General features: G+C 36.7%; 1 protein-coding gene across 2 annotated transcripts; it reads left to right on the top strand.

Annotated features, from left to right (window-relative positions):
- The first annotated feature begins 1045 nt into the window (after positions 1-1045).
- LOC122090184 (peptidyl-prolyl cis-trans isomerase FKBP42) lies at positions 1046-19017 on the top strand. 2 transcript variants are annotated; one of them, XM_042660036.1, is made up of 8 exons: positions 1046-1240; positions 1646-1739; positions 4637-4819; positions 13830-13919; positions 16234-16418; positions 16549-16671; positions 16770-16922; positions 18574-19017. In XM_042660036.1, exons 2-8 carry the CDS (start codon positions 1703-1705, stop codon positions 18898-18900), a joined length of 1098 nt encoding a protein of 365 aa, XP_042515970.1. In that variant the 5' UTR covers positions 1046-1240; positions 1646-1702; the 3' UTR covers positions 18901-19017. The 2 variants fall into 2 exon arrangements, with proteins under 2 accessions (XP_042515970.1, XP_042515969.1); XM_042660035.1 differs by having other exon boundaries at positions 1046-1286.
- Positions 19018-19991: the final 974 nt, after the last annotated feature.

Below are 19991 nucleotides of genomic sequence, written 5' to 3'. Positions count from 1 at the left end.
CTTAAGAGTCATGCATTTTTTTGTTTTGTTTCAAGAGAGCTAGACATCTTAGATGACTCTCTTGTTAAGGCCGGCCGGTCCTTGACATGTACTACTTGGTCTCAAGCCACTCTATGGTTTCAAGGATCGGTAACTTATTGCTTATATCATATCGGTATCGACTGACATCGATATTTGATGTGATTGATTTGGATCAATTATCTATATCGTTTTAGGGGTAAAACAATACAAAAATGTCCTATTTTCAAAAAGCAAGGGCAAAAGTGATTGATACGCATCGATTCGATCCGATCCAGATTGGTATCATATCAATATTGCCAGAGGCCGATACTGATAGAGAACTAAATCCTTGATCCACTCCATGGATTATTATTATTATTGGTAGAAGACTTCATGGATTATGAAAGTCTATACCTCCAAATTCATGTGCTATTCACTTCTTACTTAGGGATACGAATTGAATTTGGATTGAATGTAATTGGATCTGGATATTTCTTGATCTGATACAGATACACCTAAACGAATACCGATGCAGATCAAATTTGAATTTTCAACTATCCGTTTACTCTTAGACTTGTGTAATCTAAACATTCCTCCCCAAATAAATATAATTTGCTCTTAATCAATCTTTATATGCTGTTTTAACTTTTTTCTTTATTCTCTATAACTTATTTAAAAGCCAAGAACCCTCAAAATCATTAATTGATTATTTAATTGGATCAGATAATTATTTTTCACATAATTCAGATTTTGATCTAGATACTTTTAACCAGATATGGATACCCCTAAACGAATACGAATGCAAAATCAAATTCGAATTTGAATTTAGATTTCGATTATCCTTTTACATCCCTATTCTTACTCAATAAATGAATTTTATCCTCTTCATAAAATATAAAAACTAAAAAAATGAAAAAAACTAAAAACAATCTTTTAAACCCTATTTTTAAGTGGATCCTACCCTCCTATTACTTTGGAATACTAGATCAGCGGAAGCAATCCTTTTTTTTGTTCTTATTTTTGGGTAAATAGCAACCTTATTTTATACTTGATAGGGTAGGAAAAAAAAAAAAGGTTAAGTTTGGGGAGCTGTATCTAGTTCATGTTTTATGACGGTCTAGAATCTTCTTCGATGATACCAACTGCAACGGTTCCCTTTATCTTTCATAGATGGATAGATTCGTCTTTAGCTGTTCAGCCTGATCCGCTGCAAATCCTCGGAGATTTCTGTCGCAACCCTGTGAGTCTCGTCTCCCTTCCCGCATAGGTTACATCCCGTCGACCTTGTGAGTCTCTCTCTCTCTCTCTCTCTCTCTCTCTCTCTCTCTCTCTCTCTCTCTGTCTTTCATTTGTTGAAGAACTTGGTTTTATTAGGCGTTTGATGAATGCTTACTTATAGCCTTTCAAGTTAGTTATAATTTGAAGTGTTAATTTGTCTATGACTTGGGATTTGATTGTTTGCATTGGAAAAAAATTCCTCTCCTCTCACTATCAACTTAACCACTGGGATCCAACATTTACAGAGTTGAAAAAAGAGTGATTTTTTTTTTTGGAACCACTTCGTATTGTTTCTGCATCGTAGGATGTAGTTTTTTCCCCCCAAAATACTGAAATGACTTTTACTGGAACTTGGCTGTCTCTGCAGAAGTTCAAGGAATCCATATTAGAGTAAAAGAGGGAGTAGGTCTGTGAAATTTGAACAATGGGGGATGTTCTGGAGCAGCAGATTCATTCAGCTGGTGATCCATCTAACTCTTGGCCTCTTTTAGTGAAAGTAGTTATTAATATCTTTTTTCGTTCTGTCTTTATTTTTTTAATGTTTCTTCTTTTAATTTTCATGGATGACTATAAACATAAGCGTACTTACTACGATTTTGGTCATGACCAGGACTCAAATGATTTAATGATTTCAGTGGAAATAAGTAAATTAATATATTTCTTGTATGACCTCAGTAAAATTTGAATGAAATCAATTAGTTATTTTGACTTCCGTCTGTATCAGAACTGGAGTATTTCGATGATTCCAGCTGATATTCAGAACCGTGACTAAAAGTTAAAAACCTTAAGCTGTCATCATAGGAGAACTATGATCTGATTCAATTCTGATATATAGATAAATTCCACTATAATCATTTGTCAATGGTGATGTGTTTAACCTCCCAATGTCGTTGCAAGTTAGCTATTTTCCTACACACCATGGTACATGAAAAACCATAGCGAAAAACAGTAATGAATTGAAACTATAAAGAATATTAGTGAGTAGTGAGGATAAATAATAAGACGTCATATCTATATATAAGAAAGATTGGTCTGGAGGAAGTTAAAGAAGCCTTGAAAAAGATGAAGTAGACAAGACATCAGGCCCAAATGAGATCCCAATAGAAATGTGGAAGACCCTAGGACTAGCAGTATGTGGGATATACTAATCAATCTATTTAACAAGATCATGAACACAAGGAAAATACCAAATGAATGGAGGAGAAGCATTGTAGTTCAATCTAAAAAAATAAAGGTGATATATAGAGCTGGAAGAACTATAGATGCATAAAACTAATGAGTCATACTATGAAAGTATGGGAGAAGGCTATTGAAGCCCATATGACCAGAGAGATTTATATCTTAAATAATCAATTTGGCTTTATGCCAGATAGATCCATAACTGAAGCTATTTACCCACTGGGATGGCTCATGGAAAGATATAGAGATGCCAAGAAGTATGTTCATATGGTCTTTATTGACTTGGAAAAAGCCTATGGTAGAGTCCCTAGAGATTTAATATAACATTTTCTTGTGAAGAGAGCGGTGTCGAGTAAATTTGTGGATGCTATAAAATATATGTATGAGGGTGTGGTGACTAATGTGAGATTTGTAGGAGGTTAGGGCAAGGAATTCCCAATATACATCAATCTATAGGGCAGAATGTTTCATTGCTCCAGTCGAGGGACAGGTAGAATCAGCAGTAAACAACTTCAAGAGAAGACTCCACTCGGATGGACAGATGAGGTATAGCAATACCTTGATGTTGCAGGCCAGACAATGCAGAAAACAGTAAACCATAAGCCTTTCCCCATTTGAACCTCACTGTTAACTTTAAAGTGGCAGAAATCAGTGGGTTCATGGTAGATTACTTGCACCAAAATAAAGAAATGGTTAATGGTAGTATTATGCACTTAACCAATGATTTATGACTTGTTATTTTATCCCATCACTTGGGCTGGACGCTAAGTATATTTATCTTTACCGATCAACCACTTTGCCCCTCAAAAGCCGAAGGGCTTTGGCCTTCGTCTCATTTGTCCTTTTCTTGTGACTAGTTTTGTATGTTAGTGCGCAACTTTGCTTATTTCTTTTAATGAGGATCGGCTAACCAAAAGATATTTCTGTTCCAATTTCTGCCTCTTCTTTTCGCTCTGAATCAAAACTTTTCCTTTGTTTCTGTATCCCCGGAGTATGAGTGTGTTGAGAAATGGAACATGTAACAGAAAAGAAAACAGTCTTCCAATGGTAAAAAAATCAGATCAGAGATCACCATTGATGGTATGGTTCACAGAACTGAGATGGTGAAAAAGAAAACTGAACAAAAGATGAAAATAAGGAAGATTTGGTAGAGCCTCTTGGACCCAAACGTGCTAGCTTCACACCAGCACCACCATTAGTATCTCACTAGGGTCTTCTGTCTCTCACTGGGCTCCTGTATCTCACAAAGAAAAACATTGCACAAAGGCATAGGATATTTGTTTGTCTAAATTGTGTTGTGGTGTAGGCAGCCTCTCTTTTTTTAATGCTTGCAGTACAGTATCCAGAATCTTCTCCCTTATGCGGAGAACAGAATTTATACAAAATAGTAATCAATTAAGATCAGAAACTGAACACGATATGTGATCTAGCTTCTACACACGGTCACAGCGGTCAAAATAGAAACAACCAAAAAGTAGTAACTAAATAACTACTACTAACATGAGGAATCTGAACCAAATTTAAACTAAATAAAAAAGTTATAAAATATCTCCCCCACAATATTAGGCAGAAATACTAGTAATGGGCCTCAAACCTGGCCCAAAAATTGGGCCTATGCAGGGATTGACTTGATGGGGCTGGCTGCTGGCCTGATGGGCAGTATTATGCCTGCACATGTAGTGCTTGGAGTACCTTGGATCTGGTTCTAGATCATTTATTCTGCATGTCTAAAATCTCCACCCCCCCCCCCAATCCCAAAAAAAAAAAAAAAAACACATGGTCTTAGGGAGCATTCTAGATTATTTTAGATGTCAATTAACATAGAAAACAATCTAAGAAACCAGTGACTCTGTAAACAATATATACATGTCAATGTGTGGCAGCTTAGTGCTTGCTCATGGCACTGCGGAGTTGCCCATCCTACCAACACAGTAAAAGAAATTCTTATCAATTTCTGATTATATTTAAAAAAAATTGCATTATGTGAACCAATATGTCCTGTTTCATTTAATGCCCCCCCCACCAAAAAAAAAAAAGAGGGGTAGTGATAGTTGATTTTATTACATATAATTATTAGATTGTGGAAGTTAAATAACATGAAAATCTCCTACTTCCTGATATTAGAGTGAATGATGCCTTCAGTATGAGAAAGAATGGTGTCTAACAATGCCCTTTACAGGTCCAGATAGTGATAATGAAATCACCGCTGAACATGCTTCATTTGTACAAGGTGAGCCTCCGCAAGATACCAAAGGTCCTCCAGAGGTTGATTCTGAAGTGGAAGTCCTTCATGAGAAAGTCACAAAGCAAATCATCAAGGATGGTCATGGACAAAAGCCATCAAAATATTCAAGATGCTTTTGTAAGTATCATGCTGGCATGTGTGTTTTAACTGCAAAATCCTTTACATGTTGCATTTATCTGTAGATACTTAGCTAGTTGAGAAATTATATTTTCAAATAAAAATTATGTTTTATCCTTACTATATATTCTGTGTTACATTGTTTTTACCGTTGATGATTTATTTAGATCTGTTCCCTTTTCATTCGAAAACTGCAATCTAGTTAATGTCACAATCTCATTGATAAATGTGCCTTTGAGCATAGGTCTTTGATGTAATTCAAAGAGCGATCCTAAAACTTCCTTCTGCCATGCAACAACAATTTCTTCCACGGGAATTTGACTTTTATTATTGTTGCACAGTACGAAGTCAAAATGCACTAGTTACATACTAATGTAGAACTAGAATCACAAGGGATCCTAATCCCAGGCAGGATCTCAAAATTTGGCCGAATAGGGAAGATGTCTTCCAATAGGTTGGTTCTAAGCAAACAAATAAAAGGAAAAGAAGAAAAGAAGAGAATTTGATGGAGGGTTGAGAAGGGTGGAAGAAGAATTAGGGCATGGGCATCTCACCCAACTGCATCCCACAGCATACGCCTTCTTTTTTATTTTTTTGTTTAACTTAAATCTCCCTTCTCATTATAATTAATGGGCTTTAAATAGCCTTATATTGCTTGGACACAAAGACATAATAAAAATGGTAACTAATGCTGAAAATAAAACCTTCTAATTTAACTTCTAACTTGCTAACCAAGTAAGAGTAAATTAGAAATTAACAACTAATGATAAAAAGGAAACTAACCTAAGTTACAAAATAGAAACTTCTTTGAAAAAAAAAGCTAATTCAAATTAGAAACTAATGAAAATAGAAGCTAATTCAAAATAGCAACTAATGCAAAATAGAAACTACCTCTATCTTCTAATTAGGAAACAAAATAACAATGGATACAGACTCAAAACAAGAGTCTAACTAAACTAATAAATTAAATCCCGTTTTCCTACTTTTACCCATATTTTAGGCGCCCCATTAAAGTGGCCCATTACGAATAAAACCCATGGGATCAAAGGCCCAACATATACATAACCTAACCCAAGACTTATTTGCAATAAAATAAGCCCATTAAATGATTTATTTGCATCAATTCGCCCTCTCTTAGAAAAAATTCGTCATCGAATTTTGTAGAGTGTGAGGGTGATTATAGCATGGTGCATGTCCCTCTTCAAGTCGTAGAAAAATTCAGGTAACCCTTTGATAATAAGGATGTAGTCTAGACTCTAGAATGTGAGGAGCTCGATCTTCTAAATACTTCAATGGGATGATGAACTCCACATGCTCAGCTTCAACAACCTCAAATGTATTTATGGGATCATCCACATGAACGCCTTCAACCATCGTGTTCTTGACCTCCACAATTTTAATCTTAAGCTCCTTAGGATCTTCCTTTTGGCTGTTCACAGTCATCACAGATGCTGAAGCACCATTCTCCTTGGGTTCGATCTCCTTGTCCATAATTGTGACTATGTTGCTTTCGACATCATCCATGTTAATCTCTCTGATAGGAACATCAATGACTACCTCTCTCTCGACAATAGCAATCTTGTGACTTGAGAGTGGCTTTTGGAAATCTGGTGGAGGGAAGTACATTCTTCGTTCATGCGTAGATAGGTACATGCCCGCCAACTTGTACTGCATCTTGATGCAGCTTGGCGATGGAATTAGTTGCTATTTTTGGACTTGATTTTTATTTACTTTCTTTATTGGTTAGAGATTAGATTAACAGTATTTTATTTAGATTTGATTTTTATTTTAGTTGCTATCTAGGTTTAGTTTCCATTTTTAATTAGCTTCCAAAATTATGTCATTATTTTTTCTTTAAATAGCCTTGTAATGGAGAAGAACTCAGTTTTTTTTAGATTTGAATGAAACTGAAATTATATTTTGGATGAAATTATGGCTACCGTGGGCTGCTTATCTCTTGTTCTCCTTCTTTGAAGTTCTCTTCTCTGATTTTTTTTCCTCTTTTCCATTCTTACTTCCCATTATTTCTTCTTCTTCTTCGTTATTTTCTGGTTTTTTCCCTCCCAGCCCCTGTTCTGGGCAACAATAGCAGGTTCAGAAGAAAGCTTCGCTGAAGCTAACGTCCAGTGGATTGACTCTGATACTTAGGTCGAAGGCTGCTACCCTGAAGGCAACCCTAACCCCAGAGAATCACCTCCAAAGTCTATCGGTGTAGTGGATTACGAGACTGAGTTCAGGATTGATTTCAGTTCTAACGCCAGATACAACTTTCAGAATCTGTTTGCTTTGATTCTTTATATCTCTAGTCCATCTATTGGTGGAATTTGATACAGCTAGGGAATACCAGGTTCCCCTAAGTTTCTCGTGCAATTTGGGGTCTCGGTTGAGGTGCTCGATCGATTTGAGAAGTTCTGTTACTGCTGGCTTCAAGTTTATTTCGTGGAGTCTAAAGGTTGAAGAAGGCAAGAGTTTTGAAATTATAAGTAAGGGCAGACTACTTTAATTACAGAAAACCCCCCTTTCCTCAAAATTATGTTCTAATATTCCCCAATTCTATTGTAATTCAGAATAAACCCTTATATTAAAGTTTTTAGTTCTAGAACTACCAAGCTGCCATATAATCATTTCTAAGGCCCAGCTTGTTTCTGAAATTACAAGAATACCCTTTAACCATTGTACTTGAGTTTAATTACAGTTTTGCCATCTAGTTGAAGCCCTATTTACAATTCTGCCATTCAGTTTTTTGGGTTGAGTTATTTGGTCATTATTGTGGGCCCTAAGCTATCCGACTCCCTCGGATCTGCATTAAGTGGTATAAGAGGAAATTTTCCTGCACTTTTCTAACCATGACAGGTCACATCACCAATGCTGAGTTGCACAAATTATATCGCGAGTTAGCCGAGAACCAACAGAATACTGATGCTAGGCTTGAGAGGACTGAAGCCAAGTTTGATAAGTTTATGGAAGAGATGATTACCTTTATGAAGAGGTCCGACAAGCGAGCTGAAGAAGAATCCTCTACATTACCTCCTCAGCTCAAAACTTTACGGATCGAAGATACACCTCAGAGGCAGCAACTTGATCCAATTGTTCCCCAGGATGTTACCCGGCAATTTTCTGACAAAGATTATGGCATCAAAGTTGAGGTTCTCAAGTTCAGTGGTGAAAAGGGACCTGAGGAATTTCTTGATTGGCTTACCAAAGTGGAGAGAATTTTTGTGTATAAGTCTCTTCCAGACGTGAAGTGTAAACTCATCATCACCAAGTTTAATGGGTATGCATGTTCATGGTGGGATGATGTACTACATGCAAGGTTTGTTAGAAGACTTGGACCCGTTACCAATTGGGAGGTCATGAGGCAGATCCTAACTGAAAAATTTGTTCCTCTTAATTATGAAAAGGTAATGTTCCATAATTTACTTAACTTGCAACAAGGGAACAAAGATGTGGATTCCTACACCCTCGAATTCTACAAACTGTCTTCAAGGTGTCGACTTCAGGAAACAGACCAACAACGAGTGATGCGATATATCAGTGGTTTAAGTATTGAGATTCGACTTGAGTTGGCTAACACTGATTTCAGGTCTGTTGATGTGGCAGCAACTCATGCCAAGACAGCTAAAGAGAAGTCCATTTATTGGAAGGGTATGCTCAAGACTTCTTCAGTTTATAGACCACCACGGATGGAGGAAAAGAAGCCTAAAGCTCGCAGAGTTGAAGAAAAAAGGTCAGAGTTCAACAAGGATAGTGTTGGGGTGAAGAATATCATATGCCATAGTTATGGCGAGAAGGGTCACTATTCCAACAAGTGTCCCAACAGGACTCGTTCTGTGAACGTGGCAGAGAAGCAGCTGACAGAGAGAGTAAAGTTGAATCTCATTTATATCCTTATCCCCTCGAGGACGATGATATTATCGATGATGAAGATGAGGATGTAGAAGCTCATTCAACTAGTCTTTCATCTTTTTCGAATAGACTAATTGATAAGGCTCTTCTCTTCAAACAGGAAGGGTACTTTTCTGCACGGCTCCGACCCTACTAATGTTCATGCAGTTGTTGATACTGGGGCAGAAGCAAATTTTATATCTGCTGAATTTGTTCGAGCACACAACCTTCCACGGAAGCAGCTTTTCAAGAAGATTCACGTGCAAGGTTTTGGACCCATAGCTCGAGAAGAGGCCACTGCAGTTGTTCGAGTACACTTACAGTTTGGGCCACTACAGTACCATGTGACTTGCTTGGTCACCCCATCGGTACACTGTGACATTCTTCTAGGGCGACCTAGGCAGCGACATGCAGGAATTCTCTATGATGGCGCACGGAACATCATCAAGGTGAAGCAAGGAGGTCGTATGTACTTAATGAGGCCACATGCATTATCAGACATGCCACGTCGTCGACTGACTCCTGCTGCAGTGATACGCCAACCTATTCTCCCTCCTCTTGGTGTTTCGAGATACGTGCCACCTCATCAGCGAGCAACTTACAAGGGTATCTTGGGAGCACGACCGAACTCGATGGAGTCGAGTTCTTTTAAGACTGAGAGAGTTGATACAGCTTGGCGATAGAATTAGTTGCTATCTTTTGACTTGATTTTTATTTACTTCCTATATTGGTTAGAGATTAGATTAACAGTCTTTTATTTAGATTTGATTTTTATTTTAGTTGCTATCTAGGTTTAGTTTCCATTTTTAATTAGCTTCCAAAATTCTGTCATTATTTTTTCTTTAAATAGCCCTGTAATGGAGAAGAACTCAGTTTTTTTTAGATTTGAATGAAACTGAAATTATATTTTGGATGAAATTATGGCTACCGTGGGCTGCTTATCTCTTGTTCTCCTTCTTTGAAGTTCTCTTCTCTGATTCTTTTTTCCTCTTTTCCATTCTTACTTCCCATTATTTCTTCTTCTTCGTTATTTTCTGGTTTTTTCCCTCCCAGCCCCTGTTCTGGGCAACAGTAGCAGGTTCAGAAGAAAGCTTCGCTGAAGCTAACGTCCAGTGGATTGACTCTGATACTTGGGTCGAAGGCTGCTACCCTGAAGGCAACCCTAACCCCAGAGAATCACCTCCAAAGTCTATCGGTGCAGTGGGTTAGAGTTCAGGATTGATTTCAGTTCCAACGCCAGATACAACTTTCAGAATCTGTTTGCTTTGATTCTTTAGATCTCTAGTCCATCTATTGGTGGAATTTGATACAGTTAGGGAATACCAGGTTCCCCTAAGTTTCTCGTGCAATTTGGGGTCTCAGTTGAGGTGCTCGATCGATTTGAGAAGTTCCGTTACTGCTGGCTTCAAGTTTATTTCGTGGAGTCTAAAGGTTAAAGAAGGCAATAGTTTTGAAATTATAAGTAAGGACATACTACTTTAATTACAGAAAACCCCCCTTTCCTCAAAATTATGTTCTAATATTTCCCAATTCTATTGTAATTCAGAATAAGCCCTTATATTAAAGTTTTTAGTTCTAGAACTACTAAGCTGCCATATAATCATTTCTAAGGCCCAGCTTGTTTCTGAAATTACAGGAATACCCTTTAACCATTGTACTTGAGTTTTATTACAGTTTTGCCATCTAGTTGAAGCCCTATTTACAATTCTGCCATTCAATTTTTTTGGGTTGAGTTATTTGGTCATTATTGTGGGCCCTAAGTGATCCAACTCCCTCGGATCTGCATTACATCTCTTCCCACGTTCGAGGCTTACGTCCTTGAGCTTGAAGTTGTCTTTGACGGACTTTCCATTGTATTCGAACACAATCACTCATCTGGGAGCAAACATATAGAAGTTGTTGCGTCTCTGTCAAGTTGTAGTTGTCAAAGTACACATCTAATTCATCTACCCATTCGAGGAAGATGTATGAAGAAATTTTCTTATGAAATTCACGTGGCTCCATCCTCGTTTAGGTTAGCTTTGATACGAAATAATGTAAACTCGAGAATCATAAGTGATCCTAATCCCAAGTAGGATCTCAAAATTTGGCCGAATAGGGAAGATGTCTTTCAATAGGTTTGGTTCTAAGCAAACAAATAAAAGAAAAATAAGAAAAGAAAGAGAATTTGATGGAGGGTTGAGAAGGGTGGAAGAAGAATTAGGGAATGGGCATCTCACTCCTCAAGTTTAGGCATCTCACATAGGGCATCTCACCCAACTGCATTCCACAGCATAACAGCATAAGCCTTCCTTTTTTTTTTTTTTTTTTTTTTAACTCAATTCTTCCTTCTCATTATAATTAATGGGCTTTAAATAGAGTTACATTGCTTGGACACAAAGACATAATAAAAATGTTAACTAATGCTAAAAATGAAACCTTCTAATTTAACTTCTAATTTGCTAATCAAGTAAGAGTAAATTAGAAACTAACAACTATTGATAAAATGGAAACTAACCTAAGTTACAAAATAGAAACTTCTTTGAAAATAGAAGCTAATTCAAATTAGCAACTAATGAAAATTGAAGCTAATTCAAAATAGCAACTAATGCAAAATAGAAACTACCTCTATCTTCTAATTAGGAAATAAAATAAAAAAGGATATAGACTCAAAACAAGACTCTAACTAAACTAATGAATTAAATCCCGTTTTCCTACTTTCTACCCATATTTTAAGCCCCCCATTAAAGTGACCCATTACGAATAAAACCCATGGGATCAAAGGCCCAACATATACATAATCCAACCCAAAGCTTATTTGCATCACATACACTCATCACTCTACAAAGATATGGTTTTGTCGGTTTTGTCCTTTGAAAAAGAGAAGAAAGAAATTTACATATTCACAACTTATTGGCCACATTTCTTACTTGTGACTCTTAACTCCCATACTAATTTCCATTTCCCCATATGATTGTGAATTTATGATAATAAAATGTTCCTTAATCTCCAAGACTATGTCCAGGTGCAGGGAGGAGATAAAGAAAAATGTCTTGGTCCTCAGTGGTTTGGCTACTATACTCAAAATAATAAAACTTCAATTAACTGTGAGGGGCAGATTTGTCATACTGTAATTAAGTGCATTAAGGTCCTTGAGAACACCTTTTCTCTTTCAGATGCCAAATACCATAAAAAATTGAGTATCAATTATGTCTTTAACTTGGATGGGTGTCAGTACTTTCAACTGCTCCTCTTTTGTTTTTGAGAAATAGTTGGCCATATAGTTTTATTTTGTGGGTTAATTCTGTGTTCTGTAAAGATGGATGGCATTCTTTTTCTCACAGTGAAAGATCCTCATCTAGTTTATAGATGATAAGAGTGTGTTGTATGATTAGTTTTTAGTCTGTTTGCGGTGAATCTTACCAATACAACTTAGAGAATTGGAGTTGTCTCTGATTTCGACTAGGCTTATACAATTTAATATTGTTGTTTGTTTCATTCTATTAGGAAATGTTCGGTTACATATCTAACGACATATTCGGGGTGGCAGTATGGTTACATGTTGTATAGGCAATGAACGTGAATTTACGTAGATTTTGAATAATAATAATTATATTAAAAAAAAAAAGAGCACCAGATATTCAAAGCATGACAATCCCTAGTATCTGATTTCCCACTTTTACTTTCCATTGGTAATTGGTTATCACTGCCATCAGGAACATAAGACCACCACAAGATATGTGCTTCATGGACAATTTCATTTGTTTAATAGATACAAGGCCCCAACACTGGACAGATCTGAAGAGTATAGGATCCAACTTGTGCACCGATGTACTTTATGTCAAAAGGAGGAAATAACCAGAGGTAGCATCTCTTTACACATCGTGAGATAACAAGGATACTTTAGAGGAGCTTCATTTGATTTCAGGATCTTAAGCGCTACACTACATACAATGCTTTTTTTTTGGATGAATAAATATGTATAAACCCAGAAGAGAGAGAGGAGGCACTGGGCCAACCAAGGGAAAAAACCTGATCAAAAAAGGGGGGCTACAGCTAATGGTTACAATTCCTCAGAGAGGGGGGGGGGGGGGAGAATGAAAGAAGGGAGATTCTGGGAAGCAATGGAGAGTCAAGGACAGTGCTGTTCGGTACATACAATGCTATTACTCTTCATAAAAGGAAAACCTTTGGTGTTACAAATGAAAAGACTGCAGAGGATACTTTCCTTTGCACTATATTGAAGTATGTGGAAGGGAGATGGAAAAAACTGGTGGATTTTCCTGGGTTCCTCTCTCCTTTGAAAAGAATGAGTCTTTATATTTTGTTTTGAAAGAATTGAAGGGATTGCTATTGAAAATATTACAAAGTACAAACTGTGTATTTTGACTACTATTTACTGGTGACCCTCTCCCACCCAATGTTGGGTGGGGGACTGCCGGTTCCCTTTTTTTGGTTCACACATGTGAGATTGATTGCAGTGTATTTGGTGATGCATTGACAGTGGGCATCCATGGCCTGAGAGAATATTCTTTTACTTCTCATTATGCGTGAAAACAAAGTAGTCGTTGTATCTTTGGGCATATATGATTCATGGAGTTTCTTCTTTTGTTTTAATTTTATTTGGAGTGTGAAGATGAGCTTCCATATGTTTTGAGTCTCTGATGGACTTTAGCAGGAAAAAATAAATAAATATGATTCTTGACAAATAGAAACTTTTTTTAGTTTAAAAGTGTACCGTTTCCACATGTAAAATCTCAAGAAATAGCATCACTTTAGGCTGTAGTGATTACATTGTTGAGAATTGAGATTGTGTGGAGATAATAATGAGTATTTCCCTACGGAGAAAATTTTGACAAAGGCCGAATGCCAGCCTAGCGAAAGAATCTTACAACTTCCTAGTCTGTTTTTCTAGTGAGGAATATGCACCTTTTTCTTTTGGAATTTCTTAAGGTTTTTAATTGATTCTTATGCTTTTTTAAATTGCTTATTTTTTACTTGAAAAACATATTAATAAAGGTACATGCATTTGTTAGGATCACAAAAATAATTTTGTTTGTTCCATTGGAATGTTGTGGAGAAATTCCGTTTGTAATTTATAGACGGGAGATTTTGTGAACTTGAGTGACTGACTTTATTCTTATAGTGCACTACAGAGCATGGACCAAAAGTACTCAGCACAAGTTTGAAGACACATGGTTAGAACAGCGGCCAATTGAAATGGTCTTGGGTAAAGGTACAAGCCTAAATTATCCAATCAATCTTCTATTCTCCCCTTTTTTTTGCCTATGATTTTGCCAGAGACTAAGTAAATATTTTTGCATGTCTGCACATGTCATGTCAGACACTTGTGTGTACATGTTACACACTCATCTGGATACTGTTTTGTGTCTTAAGCCCTTCAATCTGGCTTCTCGGATGTTTCCTTTTCTGTGCCTAAATTTATTGTTGATTGTGTACTTATGACATGATTTATTAACGTGCATTAGAATACACCTGAATACATAGACGTGTAATATAATGACATCAAGCATACGAAAAGGTGAAGGAATAGAATGTACTCTTCCTTTTTAATCTAAACATCAGATGGTCTGTCTCTCTGAGGTTCCCTTTCAACTTTGAGACAGAAATTGAATTTAAATATTTTGAAGAAATTCAAAAACCTGTGAATCATAACCGATCAGTTGAATTTAAAAGTGCATCACCCCATTTCTGGTTTTGAGGGGGTTGCATGTTCGACAATGTATCCATTTATGTATTGTGTATCCTTGTATGCACCAAACACTTTTCTCAGTGTCTACTCATTATGACTTGTTACTCTTAATTATTTTAAAAGAACCCGCTGTAAGGTATTTCTTTGAAACACTAGTTACTTGTGTGTAAGTCTTTCCAATTGGTCACTTAGTAATTTTGGTTGTCATTAAGTGGGATAATATAGTGGAGGAAGACAATTTGCAATTTTCTTGTTGATATGAAGTTGACCACTTACAAATTAGTTCGCTTGGTTTAAGAGATTGGGACCACTCATATCAGAGATATAGTGAGGAAAACAGAATTGTTTCTATTTTTTTGCTTAAAGAAACAAATAAATTATATAGTAGCATCATTAGAATCATACAATATCTTAGCATAGGATCTATTCATTGTCCCTTTCCCCCTGCCAACAGTTTATGTTTTGACTGAAAAATATTTCATGTTTTGGTATTTCTATTCTTATTTAGTGTAAAAAAAATTTCATAAATAAAAAAGGGCGTACAGGGTGCACAAGGCTCCTGCATGTGGGAGGTTTGGGGGCCGAGAACTATGCAGCCTTACCCTGAGACTGTTGAGAGGCTGTGTCTACCGCTTGACCACCAGGTCGCAACACTCGTACCTTACGGTTAATTCTAGGTATTTTTTTTAGTAGAAACAGTAAACACATTATTTATTCAATTCAGCACATGACATTGTTTTTATTGGAATATTAAAATATGTGTAGCTATGTATTGGCATAGCCATGGTTTTAAGTATCGGTACGTATATATCGTATCGTATTGGCCGATACGTATCTGTATCAGCCCTTTCCTATACTATACATGGAATTTTTAAAATCCTTTCGTATCGATATGTATCCTATAATACATACCGATACACCATCGATACACACTGATACGATATGATACGCACCAATACGTACCGATACAGTATGCTACGGTCATATAATGGCCAAGATGGGTCATTTAAAAAAAAAAAAAACACAATTTTTTGAGAGGGTTTTTGTCCCAAAGTTTATGCCAGTCATATTTCTCTCTAACTAAAGTGGAAATTAATGTTGGGAACAAGGATTTTACATTTATGGGACAACTACAAACCTTGAATTCTTAGTACGATACCCTCAATTTAGTGTTTATGCATAATACATGTTATCAATAGTTTTTTTAGCAATTTTTTTTTATGTAAGTGTATAAAAAAATGTTTCCTATCCATTTATGTACGTATCTTTAGCGTATCTCCAATACGATACGATACCTTCCGATACGTATCTTAATTTTGGGCAACTGATACTGATACTTTAATCCTTGGGCATAGCCACATTATTTGAATGGAATTTTCCTAGTTTAATGAACATTCCTCATTGGGACCTATGGAAAATGGATATGTGTCAAGCAACATTTAAAATTTTTAGTAATTCCAATCATGTTGCATGAACCATATTTGTCCAGGTGCCAATCAAGGTGTGTTTTTAGGTAGAATATATTAAAATGGGGAATGGGGGGCATATAGCTTTGCTAATTGGTTTTATGTTCTGAAAGCTTCATTTATCATCTTATAAAATTACCACAAAAGGGCAAAAACACCAATTTATTTGAGAGCCTTCATGATGAGTATTAGTTGGGAGGCATATCTAGAAAAAAAAATAGTCGGTACTGTACTAGAAAACTCTTGTGCCTCTTAAAAAGTAATCGTTTTTTTTTTGTATTAATAATGTAGTGGGCATTTTTTCATTCTGTTGTTTACATTGGTTATTGATTAATTATGATTATGATATTCCATTTGTCTTTGTTTTGTAGAGAAAACTGAGATGACAGGATTGTGTATTGGTGTCTCGAGCATGAAGGCTGGTGAATGTGCCCTGTTACATGTTGGTTGGGAATTAGGTTATGGCAAAGAGGGAAGCTTTTCTTTCCCAAATGTTCCACCTATGGCAGATCTCTTATATGAAGTTGAGCTCATTGGTTTTGATGAAACCAAGGAAGTAGGTTTCCTACGTCCCATTAGTATATTCTTGAGGAATCTTTATGGGCTATTATCTTGTCATTTCATGCCTGGAACTCCTCGCAAATTTGTAAAGATCCTGACTGCAAATTCTTTGGTACATTTTTCAGGGTAGAACACGTAGTGACATGACTGTTGAGGAAAGGATTGGAGCGGCGGATCGAAGAAAGATGGAAGGAAATGCTCTTTTCAAGGATGAGAAATTGGAGGAGGCTATGCAGCAATATGAAATGGTTACAAACTCACGGTCCTTGAATTTCTCATTCTATACAGTGATATTTTTAGCATTCTATTCATATGTAAGAAATTTTCTGATAGTTCTTCCTGCCAGGCCGTAGCATACATGGGAGATGACTTCATGTTCCAATTGTTTGGGAAGTACCGGGACATGGCATTGGCTGTTAAAAACCCTTGCCACCTCAATATGGCTGCATGCCTAATAAAGCTAAAACGCCATGAGGAAGCCATTGGACAATGCAACATTGTATGTATATGATTTCATGAACATATTTGGCTCCATATCCATTGTTTGTCTCGACTTTTTTCAATGATTTAGCTTCTTGGAGTGACTCAAAATTTCGATTGGGTTTGTTCTTCTTTATCTTCACTTTCAGGCGAAAAAAATCCCTTTCCAACAGAGTTGGAAGCCTTCCCCCTATATTGCCTATTTTTGCTCCGTGGTGGTGATGTTTTTGTCATTCTGATAGTTGGATAGATGGGGATTTCATTGGATAGCATGGACTTATGGATCATGATTGGATTGGCCTCAGCTAAATCATGATCATCACGATTGACCAGGACCGATACCAAATTGACTCAGTGACCCCCTAGAGTTTGGCTGTGACAAGCCAAGACGGTTCCCCTTGTGCCAAAACCTGGCTGATCCGGGCCACCGTGGGCTGAGTTGACTTGAGATTAGATCAGGATCCATATTCAATAAACTGATACCTCAAGTACCAAGTCATTGCTGGATAGATATATATGTCAATCACATCTGGTGACTTGTCTCAACTACATGGTCCACCGAGTGTGGGTTTTTTTTTTTGGTGAATATTGTGAGGGTGTTTTTTCCATGGTCCTTAGTATAGAATTGATTTCTGCAAATAATTTTCAAGAGTTATTCTGAATGTGATAATGGCAAGTTATATTGAAAATCAACCTACGATTTGATGTTGATTCAAACATGTCCATCGAGTTTAAGTGCTAACAAACACTACCTCACAGCAGAAAAGCTGAGAGGTGGGACAGTTCCAACCTCTGTTGGAGGCACATACATGTTCACTCAGTTTTTACTTTCATGCATTATTTTTTAAGAAGTCTTCTGAAGTGTGTATATATATATATTTATATATATTCTTTTTTTTTTTTTTTTTTAATTACTTTCTTAAGGTTTTACTAGTCGATTTCTGTTTCAGAACTAGAACCTGCATCATGTGTTGTTGCTGCATTAGTTCTATTTAGATGTGAACACTATATTGCCATGTTTCTTCCAAGTATCGCATTTCCCTATTACCAAGTTCAAAATTTAGGTGTTGTGTCCTTTTCCATTAATGTGCAGAAGCACTTTTCGTATCACCCAATTCTTGATGGCCAAAAAAGAACCTAGCAATTCTCAAACACCAGCCCCCCCCCGCCCCCCCCCACCCCCCACCCCATATATATATATATATATAATATTACAAGCCAACTCTTTTCTGGGTAGTGGGTACTAATTAAAGTTTCCCTCATCAGAATGTTGTTGTAGTTCATGTAAATCCAGTAAATGTCTTTGTAACTGTGTCTAAACTCTAAAACCAAGGTGACAAGCAATGGTTGTTTTTGAGATTGGGTCATGATCAATGTTAAAATAGATATTGGCCTGACAAGCAATGGTTGTTTTTGAGATTGGGTCATGATCAATGTTAAAATAGATATTGGCCTTTTTTGTTCTTATGTTTGGTTTTGGTTGCTTTGTAATCCTTCGGGGTTTGGATTATGCAGCTTTTGGTTTTCTTATTGTTGTTTCTTCACTTTTGCCTCTAAGTTTTTCTTTCCCTCTTTTTTTCATCAAAAGTCCTGTGTCCATTCAATATGAGTACATTGGTCCTTGAAATAATAACTCTGGAGTTCTACCGAATTGGATGATGTGCTCCCAGGTATTGGCAGAGGACAAAAACAACATCAAAGCACTATTTCGTCGTGGCAAAGCGAAAGCAGAACTTGGACAGACAGATGATGCTCGTGAAGATTTTCTGAAGGCCCGTAAATTTGCACCTCAAGACAAAGCAATTGTGAAGGAGTTACGATTGCTTGCTGAAGATGACAAGGTTCTATATCAGAAACAAAAGGAGATCTACAGAGGAATTTTAGGACCAAGACCTGAACCCAAGCCCAGGCAGAAAAATTGGCTCGTTTTAATTTGGCTTTGGCTGGTTGCACTCGTTTATCGGATTTTCAGATTGAAGAATCACAAAATTGACTGATACTATATGTGGATTACAAAAGCTAGCATTGTTATCAGAAACTTTTTGTCATTATTGTTGGTATCTATAACTTATTGAAAAAGTATCTGAACCAATCTAGGACGACGTTGCTTGGAATGTTCATTATTTGCCAAAACTGAACAAATCGCTTCTCAGTATTCCATTGATGACAAATTTCTAGGCAACGTGTTGGTGACTTGCTACCATCCAACTTATTGCCCTTGAACTTCATGATCCATGCGGGTAAGGTATTCCCATTGATGATACATCTCTTAGCAAAACATCAACAAGCAGTATTGATTAATCAACAATAATAACAAAATCATGTTCTTACTTAATGGGGTCGGTTACATGATTCCAAGCACGAACAAAGAAAAGGAAAAGGAGAAAGAAAAGTAAAGTAGGAAGGAAATAGATGTGCAAAACCAATAACGAAGTAGGACCCAATTAGATGGGGTTTGCTATTGGATCTTAGCCCTCCAATATATTCTATTCAAAGCCATACTTGGGTAAAGCCTAATATGTTTGTCTTTTTTTCTTTGCTAATGACATGTATCCAGGCTTTTGTCATGGGGTTTGCTACTGGATCTTAGCCCTCCAATATGTTCTATTCAAAGCCATACTTGGGCAAAGCCTAATTTGTTCATGGTTTTTTTTTTTGGCTAATACGTGTATTCAGACTTTTTGGCCAGACTAGTCCAGTGGGTTTGTACTGACCCCACAACTGCATGGATCGGGTCATAACGAGGTTGAATGAGAACCATTCAATTTTCACTAAAAGCAGTGAAGAATACTAAACACCCAGTGTGAGTGCCCCAAGGAGGTAAGAGGAGTCGAACTTAGAATATGTTCATGTCTTTCCTTACTACTTCATCTATGATCATTTTGGCCTACCCCTAGCTCTTTTAGATTCATCTATTTGGATCATATCACTCTTCCTTGCTGGTGCATATGATGGCCTCCATTGAACATGACCATACCATTTCAAACTACTTTTTAGAAGTTTATCATGAATTGGGATAACTCCTAAATCTGCTCTAATACATTCATTCCTTACCTTATCCTTCATAGTTTTCTCACGCATTCATCTT

Source organism: Macadamia integrifolia, chromosome 9 (assembly GCF_013358625.1).
Source record: "Macadamia integrifolia cultivar HAES 741 chromosome 9, SCU_Mint_v3, whole genome shotgun sequence".
NCBI classification, from domain to species: domain Eukaryota; kingdom Viridiplantae; phylum Streptophyta; class Magnoliopsida; order Proteales; family Proteaceae; genus Macadamia; species Macadamia integrifolia.
The sequence above is the reverse complement of the archived record's forward strand: the minus strand, read 5'-3'. Positions and strand labels throughout refer to the sequence as shown.

Excerpts from the sequence above, each read along its gene's own strand:
- LOC122090184 (XM_042660036.1), top strand. The coding sequence starts at position 1,703 with ATGGGGGATGTTCTGGAGCAGCAGATTCATTCAGCTG. Across the intron at positions 16,419-16,548 it reads GTTTTGATGAAACCAAGGAA|GGTAGAACACGTAGTGACAT; the intron begins GTAGGTTTCCTA and ends TACATTTTTCAG. Across the intron at positions 16,923-18,573 it reads CCATTGGACAATGCAACATT|GTATTGGCAGAGGACAAAAA; the intron begins GTATGTATATGA and ends ATGTGCTCCCAG.